Source organism: Leptodactylus fuscus, chromosome 5 (genome assembly GCF_031893055.1).
Source record: "Leptodactylus fuscus isolate aLepFus1 chromosome 5, aLepFus1.hap2, whole genome shotgun sequence".
NCBI classification, from domain to species: Eukaryota; Metazoa; Chordata; class Amphibia; order Anura; family Leptodactylidae; genus Leptodactylus; species Leptodactylus fuscus.
The window spans coordinates 8,710,514-8,731,783 of NC_134269.1; the positions used below are offsets into that span (position 1 = coordinate 8,710,514).

Here is a 21,270-nt window from a genome sequence, read left to right on the forward strand (position 1 = left end):
CAGGGGCCGCTATGGGACATAATACTGTGTGCAGGGGCCACTATGGGACATAATACTGTGTGCAGGGGCCACTATGGGGTATAATACTGTGTACAGGGGCCACTATGGGACATAATACTGTGTGCAGGGGCCGCTATGGGACATAATACTGTGTGCAGGGGCCACTATGGGACATAATACTGTGTGCAGGGGACACTATGGGACATAATACTGTGTGCAGAGGCCACTATGGGGGATAATACTGTGTGCAGGGACCACTATGGGACATAATACTGTGTGCAGGGGCCACTATGGGGGATAATACTGTGTGCAGGGGCCACTATGGGGGATAATACTGTGTGCAGAGGCCACTATGGGACATAATACTGTGTGCAGGGGCCACTATGGGACATAATACTGTGTGCAGGGGACACTATGGGGGATAATACTGTGTGCAGGGGCCACTATGAGACATAATACTGTGTGCAGGGGCCACTATGGGACATAATACTGTGTGCAGGGGCCACTATGGGACATAATACTGTGTGCAGGGGCCACTATGGGACATAATACTATGTGCAGGGGCCACTATGGGACATAATACTGTGTGCAGGGGCCACTATGGGACATAATACTGTGTGCAGGGGCCACTATGGGACATAATACTATGTGCAGGGGCCACTATGGGACATAATACTGTGTGCAGGGGCCACTATGGGACATAATACTGTGTGCAGGGGCCACTATGGGACATAATACTGTGTGCAGGGGCCACTATGAGACATAATACTGTGTGCAGGGGCCACTATGGGACATAATACTGTGTGCAGGGGCCACTATGGGACATAATACTATGTGCAGGGGCCACTATGGGACATAATACTGTGTGCAGGGGCCACTATGGGACATAATAGAGCGCGTAGGAATGTGGAGGAGGGGGTCAGTCGAGGTCTTGGCATTGGGGGTGGGGGGGAGGGCCCATGTCAGAAGTTCGCCATGGGGCCACGCCATTCCTAGTTACGCCACTGCCCCCCATACATCATGTGCACCGTCCAGCGGGCCTGCTGCGGAGGTTTCAGGGGTCACATGAGACCGCTATCACTAGGCCGCCCCGGGCCTTACCTCTCACTATGTTTCCTTACAGAAGTGGCGCAAAAGTGAGAAAAGTCACTAATTTTTGTACAAGAACCCAATCTCCATCAAAATTATCACAAAATTGGCGTGACAAGTCTCCCTGTACACCTGCACACCCTATAGAATGACGTCATGACATAAGACACGTCTAGGATATCTCCTTGTATAACATTACACGGCTGTAGTACCCTGACTGCCCTCTGGGTGGCGCTGTGTCTCCCTGCTGATGCAGTCAGTCTATGACGTTACGCTCAGAGACATTCATAGACCCGGCTCTGGTAGAGGGCGTGGCTTATTGATAAGTGACCAATCCAAACTAAAGTTTGACTGAGCAGCCAATTAGGGAATAATGGGCGGGGAAATACACTGAAATTTTACATAAAATGCCAGGACCAATGAAAAATCAGCAGGTGGCAAAGGCTCTGGGTGACGTAATTACCAGCGGCCAATAAGAACGCAAGAAGGCGTGGTCCTGAATGCCTGTCATCCAATCAGCGGGCAGAGATCAGCGACTGTACAAATAGCTGAGGCGTTTCTAGGATACCCGAGAAGTGAAAGTGGAAAAACTGGAGGAAGGTGTGGTCATGACGTCATGCCGATTAGCCAATCAGCGTAACCCACGCTGGCGCCAGCTTGTCCGTGATTGGTCGGCGATATAAACCCGGATGTGGCTCCTGGACTGGTTGTCAGATGCGGTGGCATGACATCCGGAAGCGGAAGTGCTGGTGTTCCTGAGTGAGCAGGGGATGTGCGGTACTGTGGGGTGACAGAGCTGAGCTGCAGGTAGGGTGCGGGCGCCGGGTGGGCTCGGGCTGTGTGTGGAGGGTTGGGCATCTTATGTACGACCTGATCGGGTCTATACTCTAATCACAGCCAGAGCTGCAGCGGGTACTGCAGGGGACGTGTAAGGAGCTGAGGCTGTCACTTCGTCTTATAGTTTTGGTCTGTCTTCTACTCTAGTCACATCCAGAGCTGCAGGGTTGTCTTTGGTGGAAGAGATGTTTATTGAGCGCTTGGTATGTTAAGAGTCTGACTTACTGTTCTATTAGGTCTTATACTCTAGTCACATCCAGAGCTGCATTGGATGTTTATAGAGAGCTTGGTGTGTTAGGTAGTCCTGTACTCTAGTCCCCTCCAGAGCTGCGGGTACAGTGTGGGCGATGTTATACACAAGGACCTGGGGCTCTGACTATATCTTGTGGTTGTATTAGCTCATATACTGTAGTCACCTCCAGAGCTGCGGGATCTGTTGGGTGGTGAGGTTGCTTATAGTGGGTGTGGTATGTAGTCCTGTACTCTAGTCCCCTCCAGAGCTGCGGTGACAGTGTAGGTTGCGTTAGATGGAGCGGATGCTTATAGAGTGCTTGTTATGTTATGTAGTCCTGTACTCTAGTCACATCCAGAGCTGCAGGTACAGTGTGGGCTGGAGGGGATGTTTCTGAATAGTTGGGTATGTTATATATGAGGACCCAGGGCTCTGACTGTATCTTGTACTTTGTGTTATACTCTAGTCCCCTCCAGAGCTGCGGGTACAGTGTGGGCTGTGTTGGATTGAGGGGATGGTTATAAAGGCCTTGTTGTTTACATGTAGTCCTGTGCTCTAGTCACTTCCAGAGCTGCCGGTACGGTGTGGGCTGAAGGGGATGTTTCTGAATAATTGGGTATGTTATATACGTCAGGCTCTCACTGTATCTTGTACTTGGTGTTATACTCTAGTCCCCTCCAGAGCTGCGGGTACATGGTGGGCTGTGTTGCGTGGTGAGGATGTTTATAGAGGGCTTGTTATTTACATGTAGTCCTGTACTCTAGTCACCTCCAGAGCTGCGGGTACAGTGTGGGCTTTGTCGGATGGAGGGGATGCTTCTAAATGGTTTGGTATGTTATGTAGTCTTGTGCTCTAGTCACCTCTAGAGCTGCGGGTACAGTGTGGGCTTTGTCGGATGGAGGGGATGCTTCTAAATGGTTTGGTATGTTATGTAGTCCTGTGCTCTAGTCACCTCTAGAGCTGCAGGTACAGTGTGGCTCTGTTGGGTGGCTTATTTACATGTAGTTCTGTGCTCTAGTCACCTCTAGAGCTGCGGGTACAGTGTGGGCTTTGTCGGATGGAGGGGATGCTTCTAAATGGTTTGGTATGTTATGTAGTCCTGTTCTCTAGTCACCTCTAGAGCTGCAGGTACAGTGTGGGCTCTGTTGGGTGGCTTATTTACATGTAGTTCTGTGCTCTAGTCCCCTCCAGAGCTGCGGGTGTTTCTGGAGGGTCAGCTATGTTATACACAAGGACCTCAGTCTCTGTTTGTACATTGTGGATACAATCATGTAGTTGGTGTTATACACTAGTCCCCTCCAGAGCTGCGGTCAGACGCTTCGCCCTGCAGTACACGGTGCTGACAGTAGGTGTCCTCTCTTTCCCCCCAGGTGCAGCAGGCCTGGACTCGGATGCCCCCTGCAGCAGACATGGAGAGAGCACGGCGCGGCCTCAGCGGGGTCTTGTCCTCCCTCTCCCTCCTCTGTGTCATCCTGGACCTGCAGCTGGACGGTGAGTACACGTATAGTGACAGAGCGCCCCTATGACAACTCTTCCTGCTCTGGACTCCATAAGGACACAGAGTCCCATCAATGCTGACAGGAAGAGTTGTCATAGGGACCTATAGGTGGCCATGTTACCACTTGCATCCCCTGACCCGTGTCTCTGCCCCGCACAGTGACCATGGCTGCCGGCCAGGCGGAGGTGGAGAGTCACCTGGAGATGGGCCGGAAGCTTCTGGCAGCGGGACAACTGGCCGAGGCGCTGTCCCATTATCACTCGGCAGTGGGTGAGTATACGGCTGTATACAGGACACCACACCCTGGGGTGACGGTCCAGTGAGTGCACACTAGAGGGCAGCATAGTCATGTGTATGGCGGCACAGCAGAGCTCACTGTTACCTGAGGCTGACACTCCTCATAGGGGCACACCATACCTTATACTCTAGTCACATCAAGAGCTGCACTCACAATCTTCTCATCATGTCTTATACTACAGTCACATCACAAGCTGCATGCACAATCCACCATTATATCATGCTTAGTGCCAATTCTCTCATTATATCCTGTTTTATACTCCAGTCACATCACAAGCTGCATCCAGAGCTGCATTCATGCTTCTGCTTTATGGATTAAACTCTAGTCACACCGTGATCTGCATTTACTGTTCTGCTGTTGTCATGTTTTATACCCCCGCTCACCTCCAGAGCTGTGCTCACAGTTGTTCAATTTTTCTTTTATTTTTCACTGTTTCGCTTCCAGAGCTGCATTTATAATTCTGCTGTTATGTTGTGTATTAAACTCTAGTTACATCATGAGCTGCAGTCACCAATTTTTTGTTACTTTATATTTTATACACAAGTCACATCCAGAGCCCCATTGACAATTCTGCTGTGATATCATATTGTATGCTCCACTCACCTCTAAAGCTGCATTTTGCACCATGGTTGCAATTGTTACATCTCCCACAATGCACTGCAGCTGAGATACTGATCCATCAGGGAGATCCTGCCACCCGGAGGTTTAACAGGAAAACAGCAGAATAGTGAATGCAGCTCTGGATGTGACTGGAGTATGCCATGTAAAACAACAGAATAATGAATGCAGCTCTGGATGTGACTGGAGTATATGATGTGAAATAGCAGAATAGTGAATGCAGCTCTGGATGTGACTGGAGTATGTGATGTAAAACGGTAGAATAGTGACTGCAGCTCTGGATGTGACTGGAGTATGCCATGTAAAACAACAGAATAATGAATGCAGCTCTGGATGTGACTGGAGTATGTGATGAAAAACAGAATAGTGAATGCAGCTCTGGATGTGACTGGAGTATATGATGTGAAATAGCAGAATAGTGACTGCAGCTCTGGATGTGACTGGAGTATATGATGTGAAATAGCAGAATAGTGACTGCAGCTCTGGATGTGACTGGAGTATGTGATGTAGAATAGTATTTGCAGCTCTGGATGTGACTGCAGTATGTGATATAGCTGAGGCTCACTGTATGGTGATATTATCTATATGGCTCTGTGGTTGTGTCAGAAGGTTAGAGAGGATCTGGGGCCCGTCATCCTCAGGGGCCCCACGTGACCATATCTTTCTATTGAAGATGGAGACCCCAAAAATTACCTGACCTATTACAAGCGAGCGACCGTCTACCTGGCCATGGGGAAGTTCAGGTCGGCGTTGCCGGATCTCAGTAAGGCCATCGAGCTGAAGCCGGACTTCCTGGCAGTGAGTGTCATGGTCTTGTATGGGAATGATTGGGGGCTGCAGTACTCCTCCCTGCCTGTGGGGGAGCTGCAGATACAGTGATCAGGCTAAATGGTGTCCTTCTCCTGCAGGCCAGACTCCAGCGAGGGAATATCCTCCTGAAACAGGGGAACACGGACGAGGCCAAAGAGGATTTCAGGATGGTGGTGAGTGCGCCCCCCTGTGGTCAGGATTCTCGCTGAGTGTTTTTTTTGTGTACTTGCTACATATCTCACAATGCAATGCAGCAAAGTCCTGCGGCCTGAGAGCTGCATGATTGGGGATGTCTTCTACTCCAGTCGCTCCCGAAGCTGGAATGACAATTGTAATGTTACGTGTTGACTTATTCTCCTGTCACTGCTAAAGCTGCAGTAACAGTTGTCTTACAATATGTGATATTCTCTAGTTGCTGCCAGAGCTCCAATCACAGTTGTACTCTATTCACATCCAGAGCTGCAGTCCTTTATTTTCTTGTATGTGCTATTGCTATGTATTACTTGATATACCACTGGGCTAGTATCAGGTCCTGCACTTGTGAATGCAGCTTTGGCAGTGACTGGAGAATCAGACCTGATGTTCCCTCTGGGTCCTAATGCCCTCTTGTCCTCTCCTGACAGCTGATGAACAGCCCGGCCAATGAGGAAGCCAAGAGTCAGCTGGAGCGGGCCCATGATGTGGAGGTGCACCGGGAGGAGGCCTGGGGGGCCTATCAGCGGGAGGACTACGTGGGGGCGGTCAGCTGGCTGGAGAAGGTGGTGGAGGTAATGTATGGTATCTCCAGACGTCCATGGCTCGGGCTCCTCCATAGTCACTCCTGGTAACGTTCCCCTGTCTTGCAGTACTCCCCCTGGGACCCCAGTATGCGGGAGCTGCGCTCTGAGTGCCACCTGCAGAATGGAGACCTGACCAAGGCCATCCAGGACCTGAAGCCCACCACCAAACTGCGCAACGACAACCGCGCCGCCTTCCTGAAGCTCAGCAAGCTCTACTACATCATGGGGGAGCACGAGGAGAGCCTGAGGTGGGGCGTGATGTCATCTGGTACCGCATGTCTATGGGTCTGATGTCATCATCTGTTATCACATGTCCATAGGTCTGATGATGTCATCTGGTATCACATGTCCGTGGGTCTGATGTCATCTGGTATCACATGTCCGTGGGTCTGATGTCATCTGGTATCACATGTCCGTGGGTCTGATGATGTCATCTGGTATCACATGTCCATGGGTCTGATGATGTCATCTGTTATCACATGTCCATGGGTCTGATGATGTCATCTGGTATCACATGTCCATAGGTCTGATGATGTCATCTGGTATCACATGTCCATGGGTCTGATGTCGTCATCTGTTATCACATGTCCGTGGGTCTGATGATGTCATCTGGTATCACATGTCCGTGGGTCTGATGATGTCATCTGGTATCACATGTCCGTGGGTCTGATGATGTCATCTGGTATCACATGTCCGTGGGTCTGATGATGTCATCTGGTATCACATGTCCGTGGGTCTGATGATGTCATCTGGTATCACATGTCCGTGGGTCTGATGATGTCATCTGGTATCACATGTCCGTGGGTCTGATGATGTCATCTGGTATCACATGTCCGTGGGTCTGATGATGTCATCTGGTATCACATGTCCGTGGGTCTGATGATGTCATCTGGTATCACATGTCCGTGGGTCTGATGATGTCATCTGGTATCACATGTCTATGGGTCTGATGATGTCATCTGGTATCACATGTCCGTGGGTCTGATGATGTCATCTGGTATCACATGTCTATGGGTCTGATGATGTCATCTGGTATCACATGTCCGTGGGTCTGATGATGTTATCTGGTATCACATGTCCGTGGGTCTGATGTCATCTGGTATCACATGTCCGTGGGTCTGATGATGTCATCTGGTATCACATGTCCGTGGGTCTGATGACCTCATCAGACCCATGTATGATTAGGTCACGTCTTGCTCATTTATAGTGTGAAGATAGTGTTGGCTGCGTCTTTCTGTATGATGATGTCACATGTCCGTGTGCATAACGATGTCACCTGCCTCACAATATGATGTCATGTGTTTACCAAACCTCTTTACATGACACACACAAGCATGTGACCTCATCATACAGAGAGGCACAAGACATGTGACATAATCCTATACAGAAATATGACATCACCAGACCAGTAGATGTGTGATGTCATCATATAAAGAAGCAGGTGACATCGTGCACAAAGGAACAGGACAGTATTATACACAAGAATGCATGACATCACACTGAGGAGCTTGTGACATCATCATACAGAGTCACATGACATCAGCATTTAAAAAAAAAATGTACGACTATATGCTGCTTTGTGATGTCATGTGTGATGCTCCTGTGTGTGATGTCACATTTATGTGTTACACGCCACTTTATGTGATGTCACATCCATGTGTAGGTTACACGCCCCTTTATGATGTCACATGCCGCATTATGTTTTGCATACGCTGTAGTGAAGCATTACATCATCACAGCACCGGTGGCCCCCTGACATAGTGTCGCCCCCGGTGGTCATACAGATGTTGTGTTTGGTCGCTCCGCTGACGCTGTGCTCTGCCCCCTACAGTCAGGTGCGGGAATGTCTGAAGTTGGATCAGGACGATAAGGAGTGTCATTCCCATTATAAGCTGGTGAAGAAGCTGTGCCGGCAGCTGGAGTCTGCCGAGGAGATGGTGCGAGACCACAGGTGAGTGAGGTCCTGGTGGGTGCCCGGGGTGACCCGTCTGGAGGAGGGGCTATAATATAACGGGGGTCTTCTCCTGCAGATATGAGGCCGCCGTCGAGAAGTTTGAGGCTGTGATAAAGACCGAGCCCGACGTGGAAATCTACAGGAAACGGGCAAAGGAGCGGATCTGTCACTGTCTGTCCAAGGTGCGTCCTCGGAGACTGCTCACACCCCGCAGACACCCGAATACCTCGCCCCTCAGTGGTGTTAACCCTCTCTTGTCCTCCAGAGTCAGCACACAGAGGCGGCCATTAAGATGTGTACAGAAGCTCTGCAGAGAGACCCACACAATCCTCACGTACTGAAGGACAGGGCCGAGGTCTACATCCTGAACGAGGACTACGAGAAAGGTGGGTGTGGGGGGCGGGCGAGGAGGACGGCCTCTGCACCCCCCTACTTCTGGACATTGCCTTCACTCCTCCTCCCCCTTCCCCATGGTGCTGTATACTGCCTCCCCTTCTCATCAGTGTCTCTCCCATACTCCTCCTTCTCCTCCATCTTTCTCCTTATTAATCATCTTCTTCCATTTCTGCAGCGGTTGAAGATTTTCAGCAGGCGAAGGAGCTGGACGGAGACAACGAGGAGATAAACCAGGGTCTGGAGAGAGCGCAGAAGCTGCTGAAACAGTCCCGGAAGAGAGACTATTACAAGATCTTAGGTGTCAAGAGGTAAATGTGCCTGAAGCGTCCTAGTGACATAATGACAGTGTCCTGTACAGGGAAATGTGTGACAATATGGCTGCTGCATTACAGGAACGCCAACAAACAGGAAGTGATCAAAGCGTACAGGAAGCTGGCACAGCAATGGCATCCGGACAACTTCCAGTCTGAGGAGGACAAGAGAGAGGCAGAGAAGAAATTCATTGATATTGCAGCAGCCAAAGAAGTGTTAACAGACCCAGGTACATTTATGTTTATAGTACTGCCCCCTATATACAGGAATATAACTACTATAATACTACTCCTATATACAAGAATACAACTACTATAATACTACTCCTATGTACAAGAATATAACTACTATAATACTGCTCCTATGTACAAGAATATAACTACTATAATACTACTCCTATGTACAAGAATATAATGACTATAATACTACCTCCTATGTACAAGAATATAACTACTATAATACTACTCCTATGTACAAGAATATAACTACTATAATACTACTCCTATGTACAAGAATATAACTACTATAATACTACTCCTATGTACAAGAATATAACTACTATAATACTGCCTCCTATAGATAAGAATATAACTACTATAATACTACTCCTATGTACAAGAATATAACTACTATAATACTACTCCTATGTACAAGAATATAACTACTATAATATTACCTCCAATGTACAAGAATATAACTACTATAATACTGCCTCCTATGTACAAGAATATAACTACTATAATACTACCTCCTATGTACTGGAATATAACTACTATAATACTGCTCCTATGTACAAGAATATAACTACTATAATACTACTATGTACAAGAATCTAACTACTATAATACTGCTCCTATGTACAAGAATATAACTACTATAATACTGCTCCTATGTACAAGAATATAACTACTATAATACTGCTCCTATGTACAGGAATATAACTACTATAATACTGCCACCTATGTACAAGAATATAACTACTATAATACTACTATGTACAAGAATCTAACTACTATAATACTGCTCCTATGTACAAGAATATAACTACTATAATACTGCTCCTATGTACAAGAATATAACTACTATAATACTACTCCTATGTACAAGAATATAACTACTATAATACTGCTCCTATGTACAAGAATATAACTACTATAATACTACTCCTATGTACAAGAATATAACTACTATAATACTACTCCTATGTACAAGAATATAACTACTATAATACTACCTCCTATGTACAAGAATATAACTACTATAATACTACTATGTACAAGAATCTAACTACTATAATACTGCTCCTATGTACAAGAATCTAACTACTATAATACTGCTCCTATGTACAAGAATATAACTACTATAATACTACTCCTATGTACAAGAATATAACTACTATAATACTGCCTCCTATAGATAAGAATATAACTACTATAATACTACTCCTATGTACAAGAATATAACTACTATAATACTACCTCCTATGTACAGGAATATAACTACTATAATACTGCTCCTATGTACAAGAATATAACTACTATAATACTGCTCCTATGTACAAGAATATAACTACTATAATACTGCCTCCTATGTACAAGAATATAACTACTATAATACTGCTCCTATGTACAAGAATATAACTACTATAATACTACTCCTATGTACAAGAATATAACTACTATAATATTACCTCCAATGTACAAGAATATAACTACTATAATACTGCCTCCTATGTACAAGAATATAACTACTATAATACTGCTCCTATGTACAAGAATATAACTACTATAATACTGCTCCTATGTACAAGAATATAACTACTATAATACTACTCCTATGTACAAGAATATAACTACTATAATACTACTATGTACAAGAATATAACTACTATAATACTACTCCTATGTACAAGAATATAACTACTATAATACTACTCCTATGTACAAGAATATAACTACTATAATACTACTCCTATGTACAAGAATATAACTACTATAATACTACTCCTATGTACAAGAATATAACTACTATAATACTACCTCCTATGTACAAGAATATAACTACTATAATACTACTCCTATGTACAAGAATATAACTACTATAATACTATTCCTATGTACAAGAATATAACTACTATAATACTACCTCCTATGTACAAGAATATAACTACTATAATACTACTATGTACAAGAATATAACTACTATAATACTACTCCTATGTACAAGAATATAACTACTATAATACTACTCCTATGTACAAGAATATAACTACTATAATACTGCTCCTATGTACAAGAATATAACTACTATAGTACTACCTCCTATGTACAAGAATATATCTACTATAATACTACTCCTATGTACAAGAATATAACTACTATAATACTACTCCTATGTACAAGAATATAACTACTATAATACTACTCCTATGTACAAGAATATAACTACTATAATACTACTCCTATGTACAAGAATATAACTACTATAATACTACCTCCTATGTACAAGAATATAACTACTATAATACTGCCCCTATGTACAAGAATATAACTACTATAATACTACTCCTATGTACAAGAATATAACTACTATAATACTACTCCTATGTACAAGAATATAACTACTATAATACTACCTCCTATGTACAAGAATATAACTACTATAATACTGCTCCTATGTACAAGAATATAACTACTATAGTACTACCTCCTATGTACAAGAATATATCTACTATAATACTACTCCTATGTACAAGAATATAACTACTATAATACTACTCCTATGTACAAGAATATAACTACTATAATACTACTCCTATGTACAAGAATATAACTACTATAATACTACTCCTATGTACAAGAATATAACTACTATAATACTACCTCCTATGTACAAGAATATAACTACTATAATACTGCCCCTATGTACAAGAATATAACTACTATAATACTACCTCCTATGTACAAGAATATAACTACTATAATACTGCCCCTATGTACAAGAATATAACTACTATAATACTACTCCTATGTACAAGAATATAACTACTATAATACTACTCCTATGTACAAGAATATAACTACTATAATACTACCTCCTATGTACAAGAATATAACTACTATAATACTGCTCCTATGTACAAGAATATAACTACTATAGTACTACCTCCTATGTACAAGAATATATCTACTATAATACTACTCCTATGTACAAGAATATAACTACTATAATACTACTCCTATGTACAAGAATATAACTACTATAATACTACTCCTATGTACAAGAATATAACTACTATAATACTACTCCTATGTACAAGAATATAACTACTATAATACTACCTCCTATGTACAAGAATATAACTACTATAATACTGCCCCTATGTACAAGAATATAACTACTATAATACTACTCCTATGTACAAGAATATAACTACTATAATACTACTCCTATGTACAAGAATATAACTACTATAATACTACCTCCTATGTACAAGAATATAACTACTATAATACTGCTCCTATGTACAAGAATATATCTACTATAATACTGCCCCCTATGTACAAGAATATAACTACTATAATACTGCCCCCTATGTACAAGAATATAACTACTATAATACTGCTCCTATGTACAAGAATATAACTACTATAATACTGCTCCTATGTACAAGAATATAACTACTATAATACTGCTCCTATGTACAAGAATATAACTACTATAATACTGCTCCTATGTACAAGAATATAACTACTATAATACTACTCCTATGTACAAGAATATAACTACTATAATACTGCTCCTATGTACAAGAATATAACTACTATAATACTGCTCCTATGTACAAGAATATAACTACTATAATACTACTCCTATGTACAAGAATATAACTACTATAATACTACTATGTACAAGAATATAACTACTATAATACTACTCCTATGTACAAGAATATAACTACTATAATACTACTATGTACAAGAATATAACTACTATAATACTACTCCTATGTACAAGAATATAACTACTATAATACTACCTCCTATGTACAAGAATAGAACTACTATAATACTACCTCCTATGTACAGGAATATAACTACTATAATACTACCTCCTATGTACAGGAATATAACTACTATAATACTGCTCCTATGTACAAGAATATAACTACTATAGTACTACCTCCTATGTACAAGAATATATCTACTATAATACTGCTCCTATGTACAAGAATATAACTACTATAATACTACCTCCTATGTACAAGAATATATCTACTATAATACTACTCCTATGTACAAGAATATAACTACTATAATACTACTCCTATGTACAAGAATATAACTACTATAATACTACCTCCTATGTACAAGAATATAACTACTATAATACTGCCCCTATGTACAAGAATATAACTACTATAATACTACTCCTATGTACAAGAATATAACTACTATAATACTACTCCTATGTACAAGAATATAACTACTATAATACTACTCCTATGTACAAGAATATAACTACTATAATACTACCTCCTATGTACAAGAATATAACTACTATAATACTACCTCCTATGTACAAGAATAGAACTACTATAATACTACCTCCTATGTACAGGAATATAACTACTATAATACTGCTCCTATGTACAAGAATATAACTACTATAGTACTACCTCCTATGTACAAGAATATATCTACTATAATACTGCTCCTATGTACAAGAATATAACTACTATAATACTACCTCCTATGTACAAGAATATATCTACTATAATACTACTCCTATGTACAAGAATATAACTACTATAATACTACTCCTATGTACAAGAATATAACTACTATAATACTACCTCCTATGTACAAGAATATAACTACTATAATACTGCCCCTATGTACAAGAATATAACTACTATAATACTACCTCCTATGTACAAGAATATAACTACTATAATACTGCCCCTATGTACAAGAATATAACTACTATAATACTACTCCTATGTACAAGAATATAACTACTATAATACTACTCCTATGTACAAGAATATAACTACTATAATACTACCTCCTATGTACAAGAATATAACTACTATAATACTGCTCCTATGTACAAGAATATAACTACTATAGTACTACCTCCTATGTACAAGAATATATCTACTATAATACTACTCCTATGTACAAGAATATAACTACTATAATACTACTCCTATGTACAAGAATATAACTACTATAATACTACTCCTATGTACAAGAATATAACTACTATAATACTACTCCTATGTACAAGAATATAACTACTATAATACTACCTCCTATGTACAAGAATATAACTACTATAATACTGCCCCTATGTACAAGAATATAACTACTATAATACTACTCCTATGTACAAGAATATAACTACTATAATACTACTCCTATGTACAAGAATATAACTACTATAATACTACCTCCTATGTACAAGAATATAACTACTATAATACTGCTCCTATGTACAAGAATATATCTACTATAATACTGCCCCCTATGTACAAGAATATAACTACTATAATACTGCCCCCTATGTACAAGAATATAACTACTATAATACTGCTCCTATGTACAAGAATATAACTACTATAATACTGCTCCTATGTACAAGAATATAACTACTATAATACTGCTCCTATGTACAAGAATATAACTACTATAATACTGCTCCTATGTACAAGAATATAACTACTATAATACTACTCCTATGTACAAGAATATAACTACTATAATACTGCTCCTATGTACAAGAATATAACTACTATAATACTGCTCCTATGTACAAGAATATAACTACTATAATACTACTCCTATGTACAAGAATATAACTACTATAATACTACTATGTACAAGAATATAACTACTATAATACTACTCCTATGTACAAGAATATAACTACTATAATACTACTATGTACAAGAATATAACTACTATAATACTACTCCTATGTACAAGAATATAACTACTATAATACTACCTCCTATGTACAAGAATAGAACTACTATAATACTACCTCCTATGTACAGGAATATAACTACTATAATACTACCTCCTATGTACAGGAATATAACTACTATAATACTGCTCCTATGTACAAGAATATAACTACTATAGTACTACCTCCTATGTACAAGAATATATCTACTATAATACTGCTCCTATGTACAAGAATATAACTACTATAATACTACCTCCTATGTACAAGAATATATCTACTATAATACTACTCCTATGTACAAGAATATAACTACTATAATACTACTCCTATGTACAAGAATATAACTACTATAATACTACCTCCTATGTACAAGAATATAACTACTATAATACTGCCCCTATGTACAAGAATATAACTACTATAATACTACTCCTATGTACAAGAATATAACTACTATAATACTACTCCTATGTACAAGAATATAACTACTATAATACTACTCCTATGTACAAGAATATAACTACTATAATACTACCTCCTATGTACAAGAATATAACTACTATAATACTACCTCCTATGTACAAGAATAGAACTACTATAATACTACCTCCTATGTACAGGAATATAACTACTATAATACTGCTCCTATGTACAAGAATATAACTACTATAGTACTACCTCCTATGTACAAGAATATATCTACTATAATACTGCTCCTATGTACAAGAATATAACTACTATAATACTACCTCCTATGTACAAGAATATATCTACTATAATACTACTCCTATGTACAAGAATATAACTACTATAATACTACTCCTATGTACAAGAATATAACTACTATAATACTACCTCCTATGTACAAGAATATAACTACTATAATACTGCCCCTATGTACAAGAATATAACTACTATAATACTACTCCTATGTACAAGAATATAACTACTATAATACTGCTCCTATGTACAAGAATATAACTACTATAATACTGCCCTCTATAGATAAGAATATAACTACTATAATACTGCCCTCTATAGATAAGAATATAACCTTGTGTACCCATCTTACATTTTCCAGAGATGCGGCAGAAGGTGGACGCTGGAGAAGATCCACTAGATCCCGAGAACCAGCAGGGCTCCGGACACCACCAGCAGTGGCCTTTTGAGTTTAACCCTTTCAGCTCAGGAAACTTTCACTTTAAGTTTAACTTTAACTGATCCTCCTGGGCCCGGGCAGGGTCTGACGGGACACTGAAGAACACTCCACGTGCGGCCGTTGTGTAAGGACCTCATTCTTCATATAGACAGTTTACAGCAGTGGGAGAGGGGCGGTGTCCCCCCCCCCCCCATATCTGACCGCGGTCACGGGCCATGCGGTGACTTGGTCAGATCTCGGCTCCTATTTATCATGGTGGTTTAGCCCCTTGACCATTCTGCAGCGCAGCTGTTCATGGACTCTTAAAGCAGGATTGACTGTCGCAGTCATCGAGAGCCGCTCATGTCCTATGGGAGGCGGAGCCATGGATTATAGCGCTGCCGGCGGGGGGAGGGGCTCAGATGTATAATAAAATATCTATAATTTTAATTGGAACTTTTCACTGGTTATTTTCACTGTAGATTGTTTCCTGACCATTCGTTACAGCAGAACAGAGTATTTCAGGGGCTTCTATACATTATCTTCAGGATGTCAAAGCCAAAAATTGCATTGTACAATGATCAAGCTTTATTTATAAAAGAGTGGACGAGCATTTAAAAAAAGTATATTCATTGGCTCCCCCTGGTGGTGTCTGTTTTATGGTGTGTCAGTCAGCTGAGCATAGAACGTTGCGTGACACGTGCGGTCTTGTGATGTCATCGGTGTCCAGATCCCACTCACTCAGTGATCCTAGTTATCTCCATTCTATAGGATGTCCCGAGAGACCTGTGCCTGGCTTAAACCATGGAGGAGAGGTAAATCCGTACCAGGCGTGGGCGAGTCTCTCCACAATATGGCATCCGTCCTCCTCATGGCCACTTAGAATTGGCAAAAAAGTTACAAAAATTTTACTGAGTAGCCGCAATGGCCGAAGGAGGAGGGGAATGTAAACTTCACCGGGGCCCGATAACCCGACGACTGGTATCATCTAGAGATGAGCGAGTAGTATTCGATCGATAACCTCGCTGCCATAGGAATGCGTGTAAGCGGCCGAACACCAAGGGGTTAAGTGCAGTGAATATTTAATATCCTTGGTGTTCGGCCGCTTACATGCATTCCTATGGCAGCGAGGTATTCGATAGAATACTACTCGCTCATCTCTAGTGTCAGCGTCCGAATATGACCAGCAGAAAATTTAATCGTCGAGAATTTGAAGCCGATTTTAAAACAAGAATTTTGGCGCTGAATTTGAGAATTCTGAGGGTAGATTTTGACAAATTCCTCGCCGACGGAGATTGTGTATTTTCTGCCTCCCGTTTAATTGAATTTCTCCATTTTACTCCATCGGAATGAATGGTTGGCAAATTTCAAAAGGTGAATTCTGACTCAAATTGCTACGTGTGAGCACCAATTTACAGGAATGACCAGCTCAGGACAATCAATGTCCCCGCCTTTGGTGCAAGTGACAGCAAGACAAACCCCCAAATCGGAAATTGTCCCTACTGGAGATGAAATTCGCACAAATTGGACCGTAGCAAAATCTGCAACTCTTCCATTTTCCTGTGGACATAGCTATGTGGGGGCTTATTTTTTTTGTGTGACGAGTTGTACTTTCATTTGCACCCTGTTGGCTCCTGTTCCCACAACATTACAACGTTGTGCTATTAAGGAGATGAGCGATGACTATACTTTCAGTGCAGAACAGGAAGGGGTTAAAGAGGACATTTAACCACTCCCACTAACTCCCAACTCTTTGCCCCCTTCAATAGGTCCCATTCCACTGATCTTGGTGCAGTTGGAATTTTTGCTCTAGCTGTCTCTGTTCCTGAGTAATCGTCGCTGTTATTTTCAGCTGCCTGGTGGGCGGGTCCTTTACTTCCTCATGGAGTCTAGGACCGCCCACCAAACAGTAGGGAGCATAACTGTTCTGAAAGTAACAGAAATTATTGCTGGGAATGGTGGGGGCTAGAGAAAAAATTCCAACTGCGCCGAAATCAGCGAAATGACACCTATTGAATGGTGCAAAGAGTTGGAGATGCTGAAGGTGGTGTAAGGCCCCCCTTTAAGTGTTTTCTTTCATTTTTAAACAGAATCCCACCACAATGCTTGCGTAACTCCTCCCCACGGAAACACCTTCATTGTGCTAGCATGGGTTTGATGGTGTTCACTAGCAAGATTCTTCGGTGGGTGGGCAGAATTGGATCTCAATTGGTGGGAAAAGGCTGGGAGATGTCTTCTAGTGGTGGCAGGCCCAGGACCATCCTTCCCGTCCTACAGTGTGCCAAGAAACTGATAGGGAAGCAGGAAGGAACTTGATATTCTCTTCAGACCAGTGGTGAGAAGACGATGCAAGTCATTTGATTTTATGGGGACTAAGAAGACTATGCCCTGGCCCTGGTCACTTCTGTCCTTGAAGCTGAGGAGAATATATTTTGGCAATGGTGGACCTTGACCACTGAGCTATGGGCAGTCACTTCGAGAGCACTGAAGAGTCCTGAATAACAACATCCAGTTTTGTTTAACAGGTCTCATTGCGAAGTCTTGGACTTTCGCTCTGGTTCTTCTCTCGACGCCGGGTACTAGAGGTCCTGTACTGGGAACCAGGAGTAAAGGTAAGGTGAAGACCACAACCTCTGGTATAAAACCAGTGATGTTTCCTGTTGTTAAAGTTTCGGAGCACTGAGTGGGCTCGGCTGAGCCATGGATTTGTTTGGAGACCCTTTCCAATTCCCACCAAGGGAGCCCTCAGCTCTTGGGTTGGCACAGGAATTCAGTTAGGCGTGACTCAACATTTTTGGGACACCATCCAATACCCAATAATTGAGTTGAACAAGTGGGCGCAATTGCAGTCACCAAAAAATCCCAACCAAGGAGTCCAAATAATGGAGGTCTGGGGGCTGCATGGTAAAGTGTGACCTCTACCAGCGGGAGCTTGATGGGAGCATTTAGGCCCCTGTAGTTTTGTTAGGGCATTGCATAAGTTGAGGCAGTTCTTAAAACTACGGGGTCTTAAAGTAGACCGTTGAAGTCTAGCCTTGTCATTCACTTGGAGAATGAGAATATACCCCCCAACACTAGATCACAGGGGTCTACATTAAGTTGAGGTTCTTGGTGTCCCACTGATGTTTGTTCCTCTTGCCAGTTCCATTTTCTTCTCACTTGTGTTCTTCTCAGTTTTCTGTGGCTTTAGGGAGAATTATGACCAGCCGATGGCTTCGAGGCATACGAGCTCGATCATAAAGAGCAGGATCATTGGTGGTGCAGACTCCCTGCCCGGAGAGTGGCCCTGGATGGTTAGTCTACAGGTCAACGAGGCTCACTTCTGTGGTGGCTCCGTCATAAGTCATTGGTGGATACTGACAGCTGCCCACTGCGTTACGGATCTCCCGTGAGTCCATCCCTCATGAGTCTTCGGTACATAATTAGGGTTGAGCCGATCTTGACTTTTCAGGATCGATTTTGAAATCCGATTTCCGATCATTTTTCATTCGAACCTGATCTCGATCCCAATGCAAGTCAATGGGATATTTTTACTAATCTGAGAACGGATTTTAAAAGCAATACTATTCACTATACAGCATGGAATCTAACAACTGAGCGCTTTAATTGTTAGAATCCACGCTGTGTAGTGAGTGTTTTTTTTTTTTTTTTTTTTTTTTTTTTTTTTAATCCTCTGGCTACTTCGTCCCCCCTGGTGTCCACTTACCTGCAGAGATGGCTGCTCCGGTGTTCTCGTTCTTCTTCGCCTCGCTGCCCCCTACCTCCCAGGTTAGGACGGTGTGGGCGGGAACTGGGAGGGGAGACATCACATCTCCCCGCCCACACTCTCCTAAGCCACAAGCCCCACCTTCTTCCTAGCTCTTTAACACTAACCTGGGAGGCGGGGGCAGTGAGGTGAAGAAGAGCGAGAACACCGGGCACCGGACCAGCCATCTCTGCAGGTAAGTAGCTACTAGAGATGTTAGTTTAGTCTCCCATTAGAATGAATAGACGCAGCCAGCGCGCAGGAGGTTAAAGCTGTGTGCCGGCTGCTTCCATTCATTCCTATGAAACCGCAGCGGAGCCTTCACACTGAGTATACGCTCCGCTCAGAATGAGTGGAGCGTATACTCAGTGTGAAGGCTAACATTGTTAGCTTTTCCCACAGTGCTTGGCCAGTAGCAATGCATTGTTGGAAATAATCACCGATCTCGATCCCACCTAAAAAGATCGTGTTCAGAATTCCAATCGCGATCGTGAAATTTTCTCGATCGCCGATCGGAATCTGATCTTTTCCGAACACGATCGCTCAACCCTATACATAATATATGGACTAAGAGTCTACTCTAGAAGGGAGACATAGGAAGTTTCGGGAATACCCTTTGATGAGAGTCTTGATTATCTTTCATCTCCAGAGCGAAGAAGTTGCAGGTCTTGGTTGGACACACAGAGCTGGACTATGGGACCGACCTTGTAAAGAAAATCATTAAGCATCCTCGGTACTCCCAGACGACTGCTGACAATGACCTCGCTCTGCTGCTCTTGGCTTCAGCTTTGTATTTCAACAGGGAAACTGTCCCCATCTGCCTGCCACCTGGAACGGCGTTCCAACCTGCCGCGTGGAAAACATGCTATGTGGCAGGGTGGGGGACCACCGTCTCCGGTAAGCCACATCTGAGCAGCGCTCTCCAGCGATTATACTAACCCCCCCTTTACCTATATTTTTTCTTAAAGTAGACACCTGCAGCATTGTCAGAATGCCACTTGGTACTGTATACAAACAGGCACCTTCATTCAATTTTGATTTAAAGTGAATGTTTTATTTAAAAAAAAAAAAAAAATGCAAATAAATGTATATTAGGTACTAAAAGTGGTAACCAAACAAAAAGGTCTGCACCAGGTCTCCTAAAAACAAGAGTTCAACATGTGCAGAGCTCATTCATATCACTATGGCCTGCGCCCGCATGCGTGTGTCCTCAGAAAATCACCAGAACTGGAAGGAACAAAAATCTGCTTTGAAGCTGGAAATGTTAAAAAAAAAAAAAAAGTACCATCCTATAAAATGTAGGGATTACACACCATGAAAAGTAAGTGAACCCCTAAACCCTATTTTATTTTTTTTTTGAACGTAGAGAACCTGAAGATGACATATGTCTCAATGGGTCATCAATAGCCACATCCACCTTCATGCAACTTTGTGACAAACACAATTTTTTGAAAAAAAACACATATTTGTACCTAAAACTCCTATTCAATCACATTCAGACACAAAACACACATAAAATAATAGATTAAAATGTAGACCATGTGTATATATACTATATATACCGCAATCATCAACTACAACAAGAGCTTGG

The 21,270-nt window shown here is 41.9% G+C and overlaps 1 protein-coding gene and 1 pseudogene across 1 annotated transcript; both read left to right on the plus strand.

The window, feature by feature from the left end:
* Positions 1 to 21,270, plus strand: part of LOC142204380 (NACHT, LRR and PYD domains-containing protein 12-like) — a 997,553-nt pseudogene that overhangs the window by 336,402 nt on the left and 639,881 nt on the right.
* On the plus strand, positions 1,824 to 16,390 carry LOC142202325 (dnaJ homolog subfamily C member 3-like). Its single transcript, XM_075272391.1, has 13 exons — positions 1,824 to 1,896; positions 3,529 to 3,649; positions 3,816 to 3,926; positions 5,246 to 5,370; positions 5,481 to 5,555; positions 6,006 to 6,149; positions 6,228 to 6,409; positions 7,993 to 8,112; positions 8,192 to 8,297; positions 8,381 to 8,501; positions 8,687 to 8,819; positions 8,904 to 9,052; positions 15,878 to 16,390. The coding sequence occupies exons 2-13, from the start codon at positions 3,550 to 3,552 to the stop codon at positions 16,015 to 16,017; spliced, it is 1,506 nt and encodes a 501-aa protein (XP_075128492.1). The 5' UTR covers positions 1,824 to 1,896; positions 3,529 to 3,549; the 3' UTR covers positions 16,018 to 16,390.

Bases quoted from the DNA above. Each gene is read 5' to 3' on its own strand.
- LOC142202325 (XM_075272391.1), top strand. From the start codon at position 3,550: ATGCCCCCTGCAGCAGACATGGAGAGAGCACGGCGCGGCCTCAGCGGG. The intron at 5,371-5,480 runs GTGAGTGTCATG...CTTCTCCTGCAG, and splicing joins TGAAGCCGGACTTCCTGGCA to GCCAGACTCCAGCGAGGGAA. The intron at 5,556-6,005 runs GTGAGTGCGCCC...CTCTCCTGACAG, and splicing joins AAGAGGATTTCAGGATGGTG to CTGATGAACAGCCCGGCCAA.